Below are 15,386 nucleotides of genomic sequence, written 5' to 3'. Positions count from 1 at the left end.
TCAGCCTACCAGTAGCGAGCAAAAAGGTTCTTCGACTCAAAGGTCCGGCGAAGAGACTTCCAAGTCGGAGGACCTGGTGCTAAAGGAGTTCTCCTCGGGACCAGAGAGCCAAGTGCGAGGAGTACTAGGGCCTAACTGGGAAGGTCCGTACCGGTCGACAAAGTGATCAGAAGGGGACCTACCCTCTCAAAGATGATACGGCTCCAAGTACCCCAGCTGGAATGCCGGCACCTCCGGCCATACTATCAGTAATCCTGAACTCAGCTCTCACTTTTGTTAATTTCTTTTTTAAAGTATTACTCGTTCGTGTTTTAAACATTCGCATGTGTTCTGTTCGCATGTAAGAATTTTATGTAATCTTGAGTTGTAAATCACAATGTAAATAGTGACTATTTATGAGAAAACGAACTACAATTGTAAAGAAATGTCTTCATTTATGTACAAAAGTCAAGACTCGAGTACAATGGGAACGACTCTTAACGCTAAGGCTGGTCGGAAGATCCTTCGAGCCAGAGCCCCCTCCCTGGTTGGGTCCCTGGTGCGGCGCCGCGCAGCCTGGGTCGTCCTCCCTCTGCATGATCCGCAACGTCACCTGCCAAACCTCCGGGAGGTGCGAGAAGTCCCAAGGCAGGGTTCCTTGCTCGCAGGGTGTAGTGGACCCGCTAAGCCCAGTCCGCGGCCCTTCTTTCCATCTCCTCAGACTGATTTCTGTATTTCTGCAGTCAGAGAAGAGCTCTCTCCGACTCTCCTGAAGCTCGGCCTCAAGAGCTAGCCTTTCCTGTTCGGAGGCCCCTTTGTCTTCTTCAGCTAGCTGAGCCCGTTCGAAGGGTCGCCCGAATCGTCCTGGTCATTTTCTCTGACCTCTGTGAGAGCGGGCGATTGTCCTTTTGAAGCTCTTTAATCTCCTCCGCACGTCGGTCGAGCTCCGTCTTTTGGAAATCCAACGTTCGTAAAGCGGCTCCTTTTGGTTCAGATACCTGTTCGCCGCTTCGAACGCTTGTGTTCTTTCAGCTTCGACGACTTCAAAGCTCTGCTTTAGCTTCACGACTCCTCTTCCCAGTCGGCTGTCCCCTTTGCGTCCCCCTAGCCGCGTCTTCTCCATGGGACATCCTCATCGCAAGGCAATCCCTGCGAGCGAGTCAGTACGAGTTAGAATAATCAGATTGAAATTTCAAGTACGGATAGTTACCTTGCTCAGATGCTGGAACGACGTGGCCATCAGGGTCGTCCGCTCGTGTCTGCAAATTCGGTACGACTCCGATAACTCGCAATCGAGCAGGCATAAACGATCGGCCTGCAGGTACTCGGGTAGACTCCCCAACGAATCTAGAACAGGTGCGTCTTGCCTGGTCGCTAGCACTGCCTCGCTCAGCGGGCTCCTGTGCCCAACCTCCGGGATCCCTGGCGCGATCTCATGAGGCTCTCCCTCAGATTGCGTCTCGATCTTCGGGCTGATCTGCTTCTCTCTTCGACCTCTGGCCGGAGGCCTTCCGCTGGGGCGAGCAGTTGGCGCCTGAGCGGCCTGTTCCGTATGGTTGCTCCTTGCGCAGGACGGGGCTGGGAAGCCGTGACTGTTCGCACCGACTGTGCCAGGACAGGACTAGCAGCTTCAGCGCTCTCACTACTCACTCGAGGAAGGAAAGACGAATGGTGCTCGGCGGACTGCCCGGACTCCTTGGAGGCATCGTTTTCGCATTCAAGTTCGTTAGTAAACGAAATCATTCTACGACCAGAAGGGAACCAGTATAACTTACCTTCTGAGGTTCAACGACGCCTTGTCGCTGAAAAAACCGTACTTCTGCAGTTCGCGGGTTGTCACAGCTTCCTGCGCGTCGCGACTATCCTCGTCAGACTCCGAAGGATACAAGCTGTCGGTGGTCAGCGAGTTAGCGCCTGCTTGGTCGTTCTAGTTAACTGCAAACAAAGCAGGTCGTTATTATGGATTAGGCGAACAAGATATGAACCAGCGAGAGAAAAACCTTACTGTGATTTTGAAAACGGCAGTAGCCGTTGTAAAAGAAAAGCAAGAACTTGTCTCGTAGGCCTCCGCATTGCTAGATACGTGTATCCCCACGGCAATGGTAGGTCGCCGAGACAAATAGTTAACGAAAGTACCTTGTCCTACTCTCTTAAGGTATTAGGCGGACAGGTCACTGCCGGTTGGCTCTCCCAAGCTGCTTCGCCAGTACGCGTGTACATCGCGACAGCGATGACATACGCGTTTGGCGTCAACTGCATTGGTGCGATCCCCGAAATGATCAGGACGACCGATGAAAGGATGGAAGGGAATCCTCCCTCGCACCCTTGAAGATCTCTTACAGAGATCGCAGCAAGGCCATCGGCCGGGAGCCCGTGACGGTCTGGTGTGGTCGAGGAACACTCCCGCGAATATCGAACGCGTCTTTATTTATTATATTCATCGGAAGTGAGACCGAGTAACAGAGGGCTGCGTCTCGGTGAAATTCCCGCTGAGGACGAGCTGGTCTCCTCGGTCTGGTGTTGACGGTCCATTCCAGTCTGCAACATCGACAGACACGGTCATTAGGGCTTCGTGTTCGTCCGGCGTAGGGGCAGGGGACATCTTAAAATCTACAGTGGACTAAGCCGCCATCCACGGCTCGAGTCCAATGGCGGCGTCGCGTCTCGGTGAAACGCGGAGACCCAACGCCATATCCAACCAAACCAGTGCAAAAAAAAAAAAAAAAAAAAAAAAAAAGGGGGAAAAGAAAAAAACTACTCTCGGGATGCGAAGTTAAGACCCGAAACTCGTTTCGGTTGCCTGAAAAGCGCGATCGGAAGAAGAAAATCGTTCCTGGTGTGTGTAAAGGCTTGTCACTCGAAGCGAGGAAATTTCAGTGACCTCATCAGAAAAATGCAAGTTTTTATATGGATTGCGAATCGACGGTTACACCCCTTGGAACTGAAACGAAAACCCACACTCTCTCGCCGCATTAAATGCGCCCCACGTGCATTAAAGACGTGATAATGGTCGCGTTTCGATCGCGCTGCGCCACTAATGCTGTTCAAACGGCGTCAGCTAGCACGCGATGCATTTAATGTGCCTGACAAAAGCTTTAACGCGTGCAGATCGCCTGACAGTGTAAAACCAGGTTCATTGAATCTGTACAGAGAGGAGCGCCCCTCAGATCCAGGTTCGCTAAGGTGAAGTATGTAAGGTCGCTCTGGCAAGGAATTGCGCGAGATCGTGTTCGCCAGAGTTCTGTGCCGAGCTCATCCCGTTCAGGTCGGAGCGACCAAAAACTCCGAGTGACTTAATTTCCAAGTCCGATCCTCGAACCTTAAAACCTAGGGCGTTTGTTATGCCGGGAAAATAAAGGGCTGACGTGGGAAAGTCACGTGAAGGTGACCTGCTCCCGTCAGAGCAACACGCACACGTCAGACCTGCCAAATGTATGGAGCTCACACGCGTCCATTCCCTGCATAAGTCGTGCGATGTCAGTTGGGAAAAGGAAAATGGGACGTAATGCGGATTTGTCCTGACAATCCCACAAACCATGGATTTATGATGATTATACGCTTCAGTTTGATATAAAATGAAGAAGACCTCTTCATTAAGGGGATTCGGCCATTTTTCATACAAAGAAATCTCTCTCTCTCTCTCCTGTAACATTTTTACTTTGTCAACTTATGTAAGTCAGCCCGCAGTCGTGACCTGACCCACACTAACATCAATAAAATCAGTGGCGTAGGATTGCTACCTTAGCATCCGAACCACTTAAAAAACCCCTTTGATTTATTTCGCTTTATATATTCTATTTCCTTTTTTCACGGTATAACGGCCTAACACATTACGCATGTGAGGATTCGTTGGTGCTAAACCGAGCATCAACAAGCAGAAATACAGCCGTAAAAGAAAGTTGTAATCAGAAGAAAGAAGTCTTGTTTAAGAGGGAATTAGATATAGTGCAGGAGAATTTTCTTTTTTGTCGAATGGGAGAATTTAATGGAGAATTTTTTTTTAATTTTTCTTGTTTGTCAGAATGGGTTGATCTGAAATGTTAGTGAGAAAGTTTAGTTTAAAGGGAATATTAGATAAGGTGTAGAAAGTTGAGAAAGTTTTGTTTTAGAGGAATATTAGATAGATGTAGGATTACTCTGCAAGGATGTAAAGAAAGGAGGGTTATTTTGTGCTGATTCAAGGTAAATCAAACGCAGCGTTTACTATCGTCTAACCAAAACGCTGCGTTTGATTACAGTCTTCACCAACATAAAAGAGTTGGTACTTTGTCTTTTCAATACAGAAAAACCAGTCACACTTTTTAGAACAGATTTTTTCGCAAGTTTCGTTCAGTTACAATTTATAAAAAAGATCTTTCACATCAGAACCTAAGTATTATCTAGAATTCCTTTGAAAAGGATCCAAACCCTCCGCGACCAAGCCTAACCTGAGAATTCTGCGTTGCAGATCTAGATCTTCTAAAGAGAACTTCCTCAGATGTTGGTTACAGCAGGAAGATTCGTCATTGGAGTTTCTCTCCTATGTACTGGGTATTTTCTTGTTCCCATCTAAGTACGACAACTTGCTCCTAAACAAAAACTAGGAAAGCAGAAACAGGCAATGTGACTAATAAAAGTTGAGGCGACTCTTTTTGTGTGATGGCATTGTACCTTGATGAATGCATCATATTGGAAATCCATTTCTTACTTCTTCTCAGAGAGTAAAGCTCCGTTGCCAAAACAGTTGCCGAGTGACAGGTTGCCTCCGTACTGGAAGAAGGCAGCTTTGCAAGAACAATTTCTAGACATGCAGTTTTGCCTTCTACACTGTTATATTGTTGAGAGGGGGACAAATCCAAAGTAAGTAACACCGTCAGCTTTATAAATGTGTGAAGCTTCATGTCTTGGCATGACAAAGGAGTGATTTCTGCACACGAAAAGCCAAAACCATTTCCATACCATTCAACTGCTTAAAATATATTGAATCTCCAGGGCAACTGCAAATATCATCAGAGCAGACCCCATAATTTCCGCAATTCGTCGGGTAAATACACTTCCCGTATTTTTTATCTTCTGCAGATGAAAAATCTCTGGCTCCCATCAGGGCAATTCGATAGACATGAGTTGCCGTTGGTTCCAGCCTCAAGTATAGAAAGTGTGGCCCGTTGTTTTGTAATGATACCATTGTTAGAGACATGGAACACTGCGGTTCCCGCTGAATTTAAATTTTTTTCCACCTTGAATGCCCATACTTTGATATCTTCGTGGAGTGCCCAGATTAACGTATAAACCAAGATTAGTCTGCAACAAGGTGATGAAGACATGCCTGTTGAAAGATTGGAAGCTCTAACGGTAGAGGTCAAATGAGTGTGAAGACGCAAGCGCTGTCCAGGGAGCCATGTGTTTGTTGGAAACGAAGGGACTGCCAGGGAATTTTCTTTAGCATCAACAAGTTTAAGTTTCCAGTATTGACATTAAAGACATTTGTTGTGAGAGGTATTGGTAGACAAAACTGGCGATTATTACATCTTCAAGATCAAATCTCACAGCGGTAGTTCAAGAATGGCGTTCTCTTTGACGGGAGAGTTTTCATTGGCAGACCAGATAACAACTGGCGGAAGATAATTAATGTCTCCATTAATGGATAAATGGAGCTTCTTAAGAATTTAACTATCCAAAATGAAGTTCCACAATAAGCTGATTTGTAAGAAACCAAGACTGAAATTTGGGTAGCCATTTTTGTAACTGTAAGAAGGATGGATCAGAGTTGAGCACCATCAATGAATGGATAGTTCCTCTTTCAATATTTTGGTTGTTTTGCCATGAGAATTGGGTTCGCTGATCTTTGGTTTGTAAGAATGGCATTTTAGTATATAGTGGTAAGAAAGAGGAAAGCAAAACATATATTTGTATTCCATGGTGATTCTGTTTCCCTCTTCAAGGAATCTACATGGCTATATATATATATATATATCATCCTTCCTTAATATAAACAAACAAGAGGGTAACAATAAAGTTAAACTTAATAATCTATATATCCTTTAAGGATAAAACAACAAGAGGGTAACAATAAAGTTAAACTTATATATATCTATATATCCTTAAGGAAAACAAACAAGAGGGTAACAATAAAAAAGTCAAACTGCGGATGACATATCGACTTATGATTTAATTTTATATTGATATAACTAGAAAATGCTTGGACTCTTGTCTACTGATATTGATGGCCGGCAAAATGAAACAGTGGTTTCTTTCAGCTAGCCAGGGACAAAAAGTTCAGTATGCATGACAACTATTGCTACTAGCTAGTGGAAAGTCTGCAGCCTGCTGTTTGTGGTGCTCTATAGCAAGTTAAACTTTTTTATATTAAGAGAGGCTATCAGGGAAGTTGCCCTCAAGTTGCTTAATTATTCAACTCTCAGATTATCACAGCTGATGCTATGGAACTTGAGACATTCAGGTGACTTGGTCCTGGGTTTTTCTCTTTTGTTTATAATCTGTATTTTTTTTTCAATTAGCTTTTTGCTTTTCTGTTTTTTTTTTTTCTTTTCTGCGTTTTAGTTACTTAAAATTAGAGTACCATGCTTTGTTGATGAAATTTAAAAAGGATGACAAGGAGTCTAGGTTTTAAAACCAGGATGTCTGTAAGAAAGTATATATTAAAAAATGTGAAATTAGTTCAATAGACTGGCATAAAATAACGCAATGAACGTATAGTACTAGGCGACACTTTTTCCTATATGTTTACAAAAATGGTTTCATTCAGCTCGACAGAGGCAAAGAAATTCAGCATAACGGATATTGCTATTATCAGGATAGTGCCTGCTGGTTGTGGGTTTTCAGTAATGGCAATCAAGGAAGTGAGTGCCCCAAAGATTTCTTAGTTTTTGGTTCTGAATTATTCCAAATTGTCACCATGTCCTGGCCTGAATTTCACCATCTGATTAGGGTGCCTAATACAATGGTACTAATGGCATTCAGGTGATCGTATAAATTCATTTTTATAATTTTTTCCTTTTCTGTTTGGTATGAAACTATTTCCTTTGTGATCTTCTTGGCTGCCATAACAGACATGCTCAAGGAGCTTACAGTTGCTATATTTTGTTATTGAAATTTTTTTTTGCACTGTTTCAAGCCATTATGCATCTTCCTCTTTGCATACAATTCATGAAGATGAAGCAAGACCAAAAACAATTTAATGTCTACTAAGGAAGACAATCCAAACTAGATTAGACATAACCTTGTCTTCAGTACTCCAGATAGCTATTTGTTTCTTTATTTACCCCAATCAAAGGACAAGAATAAGACAAAGATAGGGCTTTGAATTTTTTGTCTATTTTCATCCTGTTTTATGAACTCTTCAATTTCCAAATACCATTTTTTCTAAATTTCTTCGAAAATCTATTCTTCTGACTTTCCTTCCTCAATGTGATTGCCGCCCAACAAATTGAGAACTATAAAAGTCATGATCTTCTTTTAGTGCCTGCCATTGGCTAACTTAGAACATTTAACTGCTATTGTTTATGTGGCAGGTGATAAATGATTAGTATTTGCTAGTAAAACAGTACAAAAATGAGATTTTTATTTATTTATTTTAAATAGAATTAAAATAAAACTCATTGATTTTTCGGTCAATGTGAGGAAAATGGTGAGTAAAGACCAGTGCTGGTTTCGCCACATTAATCAGTGCATTATAAGACTCAGTCATTTTGGAGTCTTTTTCTTTATCTTTTTCATTCTTTGAATTCTAACTTGAAGATAGCTAAATATAAGTTTAATAATACCGAACGCAGACAGATTATATCTCGTGTAATTGTTTCTGTGTAAGAAGAAAAGATAAACTGACAATGAACAAAAAGTTGCAGAAGAACAATTTTGTACACTTTTTATGTATTCTTCAAATGGTAAATGGAGGGATCATTCTTATCTATGCAGTTTCCCATTTTGGTGTGAATGCAGGAAATTAGATTATGGAGAATCTCAGACGATTTAGGTAGCCATAATTCTATTGGACTCTAATGGTTATATCCCTATTTATCAGATTATCACACTTAATGCAGTGGAACTCATGGCATTCAAGTGACCATATACTGGGTTTTACTCTTTGAAACTGATTGGCATTTTTATGGAAACTTTCCATTTTTTAAGAAAGATCCAAAAACCATTTATGCTAAATAAGATAACACATACAAAGCAAATAAGCCAAACCGGAATAGCTATAACCTTGTTTCAGTCTTCCAGACTGATGACTGGTTAAAGTATTTAATAGTAACATAGTACAAAAACGAGGATTGACGTATTGTTTCCAAGAAATAAAATAGGATTCATTTTCAGTAAATTGATGGAAAAATGGTGTGTCAAAACCAATGCTGACTTGGGCACATTGGTTAATAAATTAGACCCGGGCACTTCCAGATTATAGATAATAGTGTTATTATTCAGGTACAAATGGTTATCCTTTTTTCTGTTAAAAGACAATTTAAGAGATGGTTCATAAAATCCTATTCAGAAAAGAGTATAGCATCATAACATAAATGCATTGGATACACTTGAAAGCAACATTTGGTGATTGCATAACTAATGACAATTTGTTTTACAAATATAGATACAATTTCATCTCTACATATCTTCTTGGCCATGATAGCACCGAAGCGTGATGGGAGATGAATCACCTGGACTGGTCTCTCTGGGGGATTCCTCATGATCGTGGACAATATTTAAGAAGCTATAGTTGATTGTAGGTTCCAAGTTCGATAACCAATCAAAAACCTTGACCAAAACTGTCACGCCCCCTCTCGGGTATTCCTATCCTATGGGATCTGGGCGCTCCTAGGGAATTAGGATTTTGAGAGGAGGGTGAATAGTTTAGAAAACATTTCATAAAAGTCATCTATAAAACATAAATAAAAGGTAATATAACTGAATACTTTTAAAAAGTTCTGAACAAATAGGTTATTGAAATCCAAATACAGAAAATAGTATCAAAGTGGTATAGAGTTTTACATAATCATGCGAAAGAAAATGCGTCAGTGGGCCAACCTAGAGCATACTGTAAGCTTCGCATGAACCCTATTCTCAATCGCCGGGGGTGGGGGGGTAGAGAGGTGTTAAAACAGTGAGCTGAGGAGCCTAGTGAACGAATAATACAGTCCGCCTGATAGTCCAACCCAGGCCAATATCCTCACATGATAATCCAATCCAACCCAACCCCATATTTGTCTGATATTCCCATGCACCTAGGCCAATACCTGTCTGGTGTAATCCTGCCTGGAGCTCATCAGACATCCGTCATGCCGGTAGGATATCGTAATCGTTTAGTAAGACCGATCATCTCACTCATCGCATGTGAGACTACATGTAAATGCTTGCAAATGTCTGGAGGGGGATGGATGCTATAGACGTGTGGTCTCAATCCGAAAGATAAAGCACGTCCACATACATTACATCCGAATTTCCAAACACATTATGAAACATGCATGCGCTCATGCAAGTATATACAATAATATAATATAATTCTCAATCCAAGCCAACACGGGGGGGAATTCGTTCAAGCCAAGGAGAGGAGAGCATTTCTTCAATATTTTTCCAATTCTCTCAAATCTTCCATGAAACAAGCTTTCTTTCTCTAAGTTTTAAAGGAGTTTTGCTTAATTTTTCAAGGAGAACAAGATAGGAGCCTTGGATCTTCAATTTTAAGGGTTTAAGGTAAGAATTAAAAACTTTAGTTTTGATGTGATTTGAAGATTTGAGGTAGAGTTGAGGTATGTTATATGCCTTAAGCGTGAAAAAAATTACGTTTTAAGCCATTAAGGCTGTAAAAAAAAGTTAAAGGCTAAGGATTGTTGAGGATTCTTTAAAAACGGTAAGGAAGAACCTCCATGACTTTAGGGTTTATGCTAGGGGTTGTAAATTTTTATGAAACCTTAAATTAAGGCTTTAAGGCATAGAATTAGTGATGACAAGGTAGTAAACTCATTATTCTACTTATTGCCTTGAGATTCATTGTACATGAAGTTATTGCTATTTATGTTTTAGAGTTTTATGTTTGATTGAAAAAAAATGAAGTATGAATGCTGTTGTGGCAAAACTTGTAGTATGGGAGGCCACATGGTGTTGAATGGTTGCTATTAGAAGTGTTGAGGTGTTGTTTGCATTAGCTTACTATTATAGCAATAATGGATGATATAGGGAATGAGAATTTTACTTCCTTAAGAGTTAAAGACTATTTGGGGGGGGGGGGGGGGGGGGGGAGGGGGTAAGTTTATTGATCCATAGTTGACTATGGTAATGTCAATAGGAATTGATGTGGCATAGTTAATATGAAAAATTCGATTTAGTAAGTTGGGGTTTTGTTTAACCTGTCAGTGTATTTCGACCATAACTTGAGTTACAAAATCGAAATGAGATGAATTCTTGAAGATTAGAAAGCTAAAGACAAGACCTATAACTTTTAGTGTATTCTAGGAGTCAATTCGTTTTTACAAATGGATGGAACAATTGCCTGAAGTATAAACGTGTTAGTAGGGTTTAAGATTAAACATGATCAACTTCTTATGATTTTGAATTGATTATTAATGTAATTATTGTAAGCCTGCCATATGACTAATGATTACACATTCGTATTAGATGATCTTTGAAAGATTATACATGATCATGATGTCAATGCATGACTTAATGGTATGAATTAATGATGAGATGCAATGTAAACATGTTTAAGATGATGTATATGAGCAAGAGGTATGTAAATGGATTGTAAAATCATAGATGAATTAAGTATAAGCCACCGAAAAAGTGATGTATTTACTGCCATAGGATGTTAGAGATTCATATAACAATGGAGGGAAACGCGTCATTAGCCTATCATCCGTATACGAGACGATGAAAGATGAATATATGCTTGTAGACGTGCTAAATTCACGCGTAACAACACCTCCGATGATATGGAGCTCTAGATGGGAATTTGACGGCCTATGATGATATTAAAAATGCTTAGATGCTAAGAAAGTCCGATTCGGCTCACGAACATAAATGGTTCATATGCGTTTAGTAGCATTACATGAGTAGATGATGTTATTTACAATTATGCCGCATGATTTATGCCCAAGTTAGATGAGTTAGATGTTATATCATGACGTGATGGCGTCTGCGGTACATGTCGTACATACTACTTTGTAGTGGTACACATTGCTGTTATAGTAGCCATGAGATAAAATGGATGAATAGACATATGAATAGAAATAAAATCAAAAAAAAAAAAAAAAAAATATATATATATAATATATATATATAGATTACTATATACTAGATATAGAGATATCTATATGAAAATAAAAGGGGAGTATCACTAGATATTAAAAGAAAGTGAGTGTTATTTATATTATATATATATATAATATAAAATAAAAGGGGAAAGTTATCCTAGATATAAAAGAAAGTGATGTGTTACTAAATATGTTTAAATAAAGCTCAAATAGAGCAATATTAGAATAAAATGAAGAATGTCCTGACTGAACGATTAGCGGCCCTCACTCTGTTATTGTGATTTGCTTTACAGTAGCACAAAGTGGAAAGATGCTAAGAGATAAGGGGGGCGACACGTGAGGGGAGATGATTTATTGTCCTCTCAATGTTTTATATTCCTGTAAATTAATGAAATGATAAACATTTGTGAAACCCTTGTTGGAATATTACACTTATAAATATGGTTTCGAATGTGTATTTTATGGAATAAATTATCAAAATTTTGTTGAAAAGATCTGTTTGGATACTGCATGACATTTTATATGATGCATTGGATATTATATTATTATCCTTACACAACTATTTTTCTAAATACAACTCTTTTCCAGACATGTATCCTCGAGATTCTTATTGAGGGATATTCAGAGGATACCTGACTGGAGAGGGGGTTTCGTTCCTCCTTTCAATATTTTGGTGTTTTCCTCTGAAGAATTGAGGTTCGCTGATCTTGGTTTGTAAGAATGGCATTTGTAGTATAGTGGTAAAGAAAGAGGAAAGCAAACATTTATTTGTATTCCATGGTGATTCTTTTCCTCTCTTCAAGGAATGTACATGGCTATATATATATATATATATATAATATATATATATATATATATATATCGTATATATACATGATATATATACTATATATATATATATATCTAATATATATATATATATATATATCCTTCCTTTAAGGATAAACAAACAAGAGTGGTAACAATAAAGGTTAACTTATATATATTATATATCCTTTAAGGGAAACAGACAAGAGGGTAACATAAAAAGTCAAACTGCGGATTGACTTATCTGTTTACGTAGAATTAATTTTATATTGATATAACTAGAAATGCTTGGACTCTTGTATCAGTATTGATGGCGCAAAATGAAACAGTGGTTTCTTCCCGCTAGCCAGGGACAAAAAGTTCAGTATGCATGACAACTATTGTACTAGCTAGTGGAAAGTCTGCAGCCTGCGTTTGGTGCTCTATAGCAAGTTAAACTTTTTTATATTAAGAGAGGCTATCAGGGAAGTTGCCCTAAGTTGCTTAATTATTCAACTCTCAGATTATCACAGCTGATGCTATGGAAGTAATGGAACTGAGACATTCAGTGACTTGGTCCTGGGTTTTTCTCTTTGTTTATAAATCGTATTTTTTTTTTCAATTAGCTTTTGCTTTTCTGTTTTTTTTTTTTCTTTTCTGCGTTTTAGTTACTTAAAATTAGAGTACCATGCTTTGTTGATGAAATTAAAAGGATGACAAGGAGTCTAGGTTTTAAAACCAGGATGTCTGTAGAAAGTATATATTAAAAAATGTGAAATTATTCAATAGACTGGCATAAAAATACGCAATGAACGTATAGTACTAGGCGACACTCTTTCCTTATGTTTACAAAAATGGTTTCATTCAGTCGACAGAGGCAAAGAATTCAGCATAACGGATATTGCTATTATCAGGATAGTGCCTGCGTTGTGGGTTTTCAGTAATGGCAATCAAGGAAGTGAGTGCCCCAAAGATTTCTTAGTTTTTGGTTCTGAATATTCCAAATTGTCACAATGTCGGGCCTGATTTCACCATCTGATTAGGGTGCCTAATACAAAGGTGCTAATGGCATTCAGGTGATCGTATAAATTCATTTTTATAATTTTTTTCTTTTCTGTTTGGTATGAAACTATGCCTTGTTCATAGACCAAAAGTCTATTTGATCTTTGAGCACAATAACCAACAAGTCTTACCAGATTAAAATGGTGAATGTTGCCTATTGTCTCAACTTCTGATAGGAATTCTTTCTTGCCTTGCTTCACATCAGAACCTAAGCGTTTCACTGCAACTTTAGTAGTATTATCTAGAATTCCTTTGAAAACGGATCCAAACCCTCCGCGACCAAGCCTAACCTAGAAATTCTGCGTTGCAGATCTCAGATCTTCTAAAGAGAACTTCCTCAGAATGTTGGTTACATGCAGAGAAGATTCGTCATTGGAGTTTTCTCTCCTATGTACCTGGGTAATTTTCTTGTTCCTCCATCTAATGTAACGACAACTTGCTCCAATAAACAAAACTAGGAAAGCAGAAACAGGCAATGTGACTAATAAAAGTTGAGGCGACTTCTTTTTGTGTGATGGCATTTGTACCTTGATGAATGCATCATATTGGAAATCCATTTCTTTACTTCTTCTCAGAGAGTAAAGCTCCGTTGGCAAAAAACAGTTGCCGAGTGACAGGTTGCCTCCGTACTGGAAGAAGGCAGCTTTGCAAGAACAATTTCTCAGACATGCAGTTTTGCATTCTACATCTGTTATATTGTTGAGATGGGGGACAAATCCAAAGTAAGTAACACCGTCAAGCTTTATACATGTGTGAAGCTTCATGTCTTGGCATGACAAAGGAGTGATTTCTGCATACGAAAAGCCAAAACCATTCTCCATACCATTCAACTGCTTAAAATATATTGAATCTCCAGGGCAACTGCAAATATCATCAGAGCAGACCCCATAATTTCCGCAATTCGTCGGGTAAATACACTTCCCGTATTTTTTATCTTCTGCAAGATGAAAAATCTCTGGCTCCCCATCAGGAGCAATTCGATAGACATTGAGTTGCCCGTTTGGTTCCAGCCTCAAGTATAGAAAGTGTGGCCCGTGTGTTTTGTAATGCATACCATTGTTAGAGACATGGAACACTATGCGGTTCCCGCTGAATTTAAATTTTTTTCCACCTTGAATGCCCATACTTTGATATCTTCGTGGAGTGCCCAGATTAACGTATAAACCAAGATTAGTCTGCAACAAGGTGATGAAGAACATGCCTGTTGAAAGATTGGAAGCTCTAACGGTAGAGGTCAAATGAGTGTGAAGACGCAAGCGCTGTCCAGGGAGCCATGTGTTTGTTGGGAAACGAAGGGACTGCCAGGGGAATTTATCTTTAGCATCAACAAGTTTTAAGTTTCCAGTATTGACATCTAAAGACATTTGTGTGAGAGGTATTGGTAGACCAAACATGGCGATTATCTACATCTCTCAAGATCAAATCTCCACCAGCGGTTAGTTCAAGAATGGCGTTCTCTTTGACGGGAGAGTTTTCATTGGCAGACCAGATAACAACTGGCGGAAGATAATTAATGTCTCCATTAATGGATAAATTGGAGCTTCTTAAGAATTTAACTATCACAAAAATAGAAGGTTCCACAATAAGCTGAATTTGTTAAGAAACCAAGACTGAAATTTGGGTTGCCATTTTTGTCAACTGTAAGAAGGATGGATCAGAGTTGAGTACCATCAATGAATGGATAAGTTCCTGTAATATTCAAGATGTCAAAGGTATGTTCCTAACTCCAAATAGTCCTTTAGATGTTAATTTTATGTTAAAAAACATAAAATATAACTAACGGCAAAATAGTCGATTCATTTGGAACGGTATGAATCAATTATCCATAGAAAGGCCTTAGGGGCAACATGGTCATTTTGCCTATAGATAAGCATTGAAAGAGTCAAGGATGAGTAGACTTCATTGCATTTAATGACATTAATTAAGTAATAATTATGTCTAGTATGAAATTACCAAAATGCCCTTATATGAAGAATTAAGGACTTATGAGTTATACAATTATAATAATTGGGCTAATTGCATAATTTTGAAAAATAAATGAAATATTTTCTAACTTAAATGAGATTGAAATTGTTCAAGCAGGGAAGGCGAGAAGAGAGCTGAGAAGAGGAGAAGAGTACGATGGAGAGAGGAGGAGAAGCTGAGAAGGAGGAGCAGAACAGACGAGGGGAAGAGAGATATATTATTTTTGATATATTATTTTTATTATTTTTTTTTTTAATTATTTGTTGTCTTCGAGGAGAGCATATTTTTTGTTATTTTTTTATTAAGAATATTATTATATTTATATTTTTTTTTTTATTATTTTTTTTTCAGAGA

General features: G+C 39.0%; 1 protein-coding gene across 1 annotated transcript; it reads right to left on the bottom strand.

Moving 5' to 3' along the window:
• Positions 1-13,357: 13,357 nt before the first annotated feature.
• On the bottom strand, positions 13,358-14,431 carry LOC116124540 (G-type lectin S-receptor-like serine/threonine-protein kinase At5g35370). The gene has a single exon (XM_031410267.1). It carries the CDS (start codon positions 14,429-14,431, stop codon positions 13,358-13,360), a length of 1,074 nt encoding a protein of 357 aa, XP_031266127.1.
• Between the last annotated feature and the right edge of the window lie 955 nt (positions 14,432-15,386).

Source organism: Pistacia vera, unplaced genomic scaffold (assembly GCF_008641045.1).
Source record: "Pistacia vera cultivar Batoury unplaced genomic scaffold, PisVer_v2 Contig1036, whole genome shotgun sequence".
NCBI lineage: Eukaryota > Viridiplantae > Streptophyta > Magnoliopsida > Sapindales > Anacardiaceae > Pistacia > Pistacia vera.
Note: the sequence above shows the minus strand (reverse complement) of the source record. Positions and strands in the feature narration are given on the sequence as shown.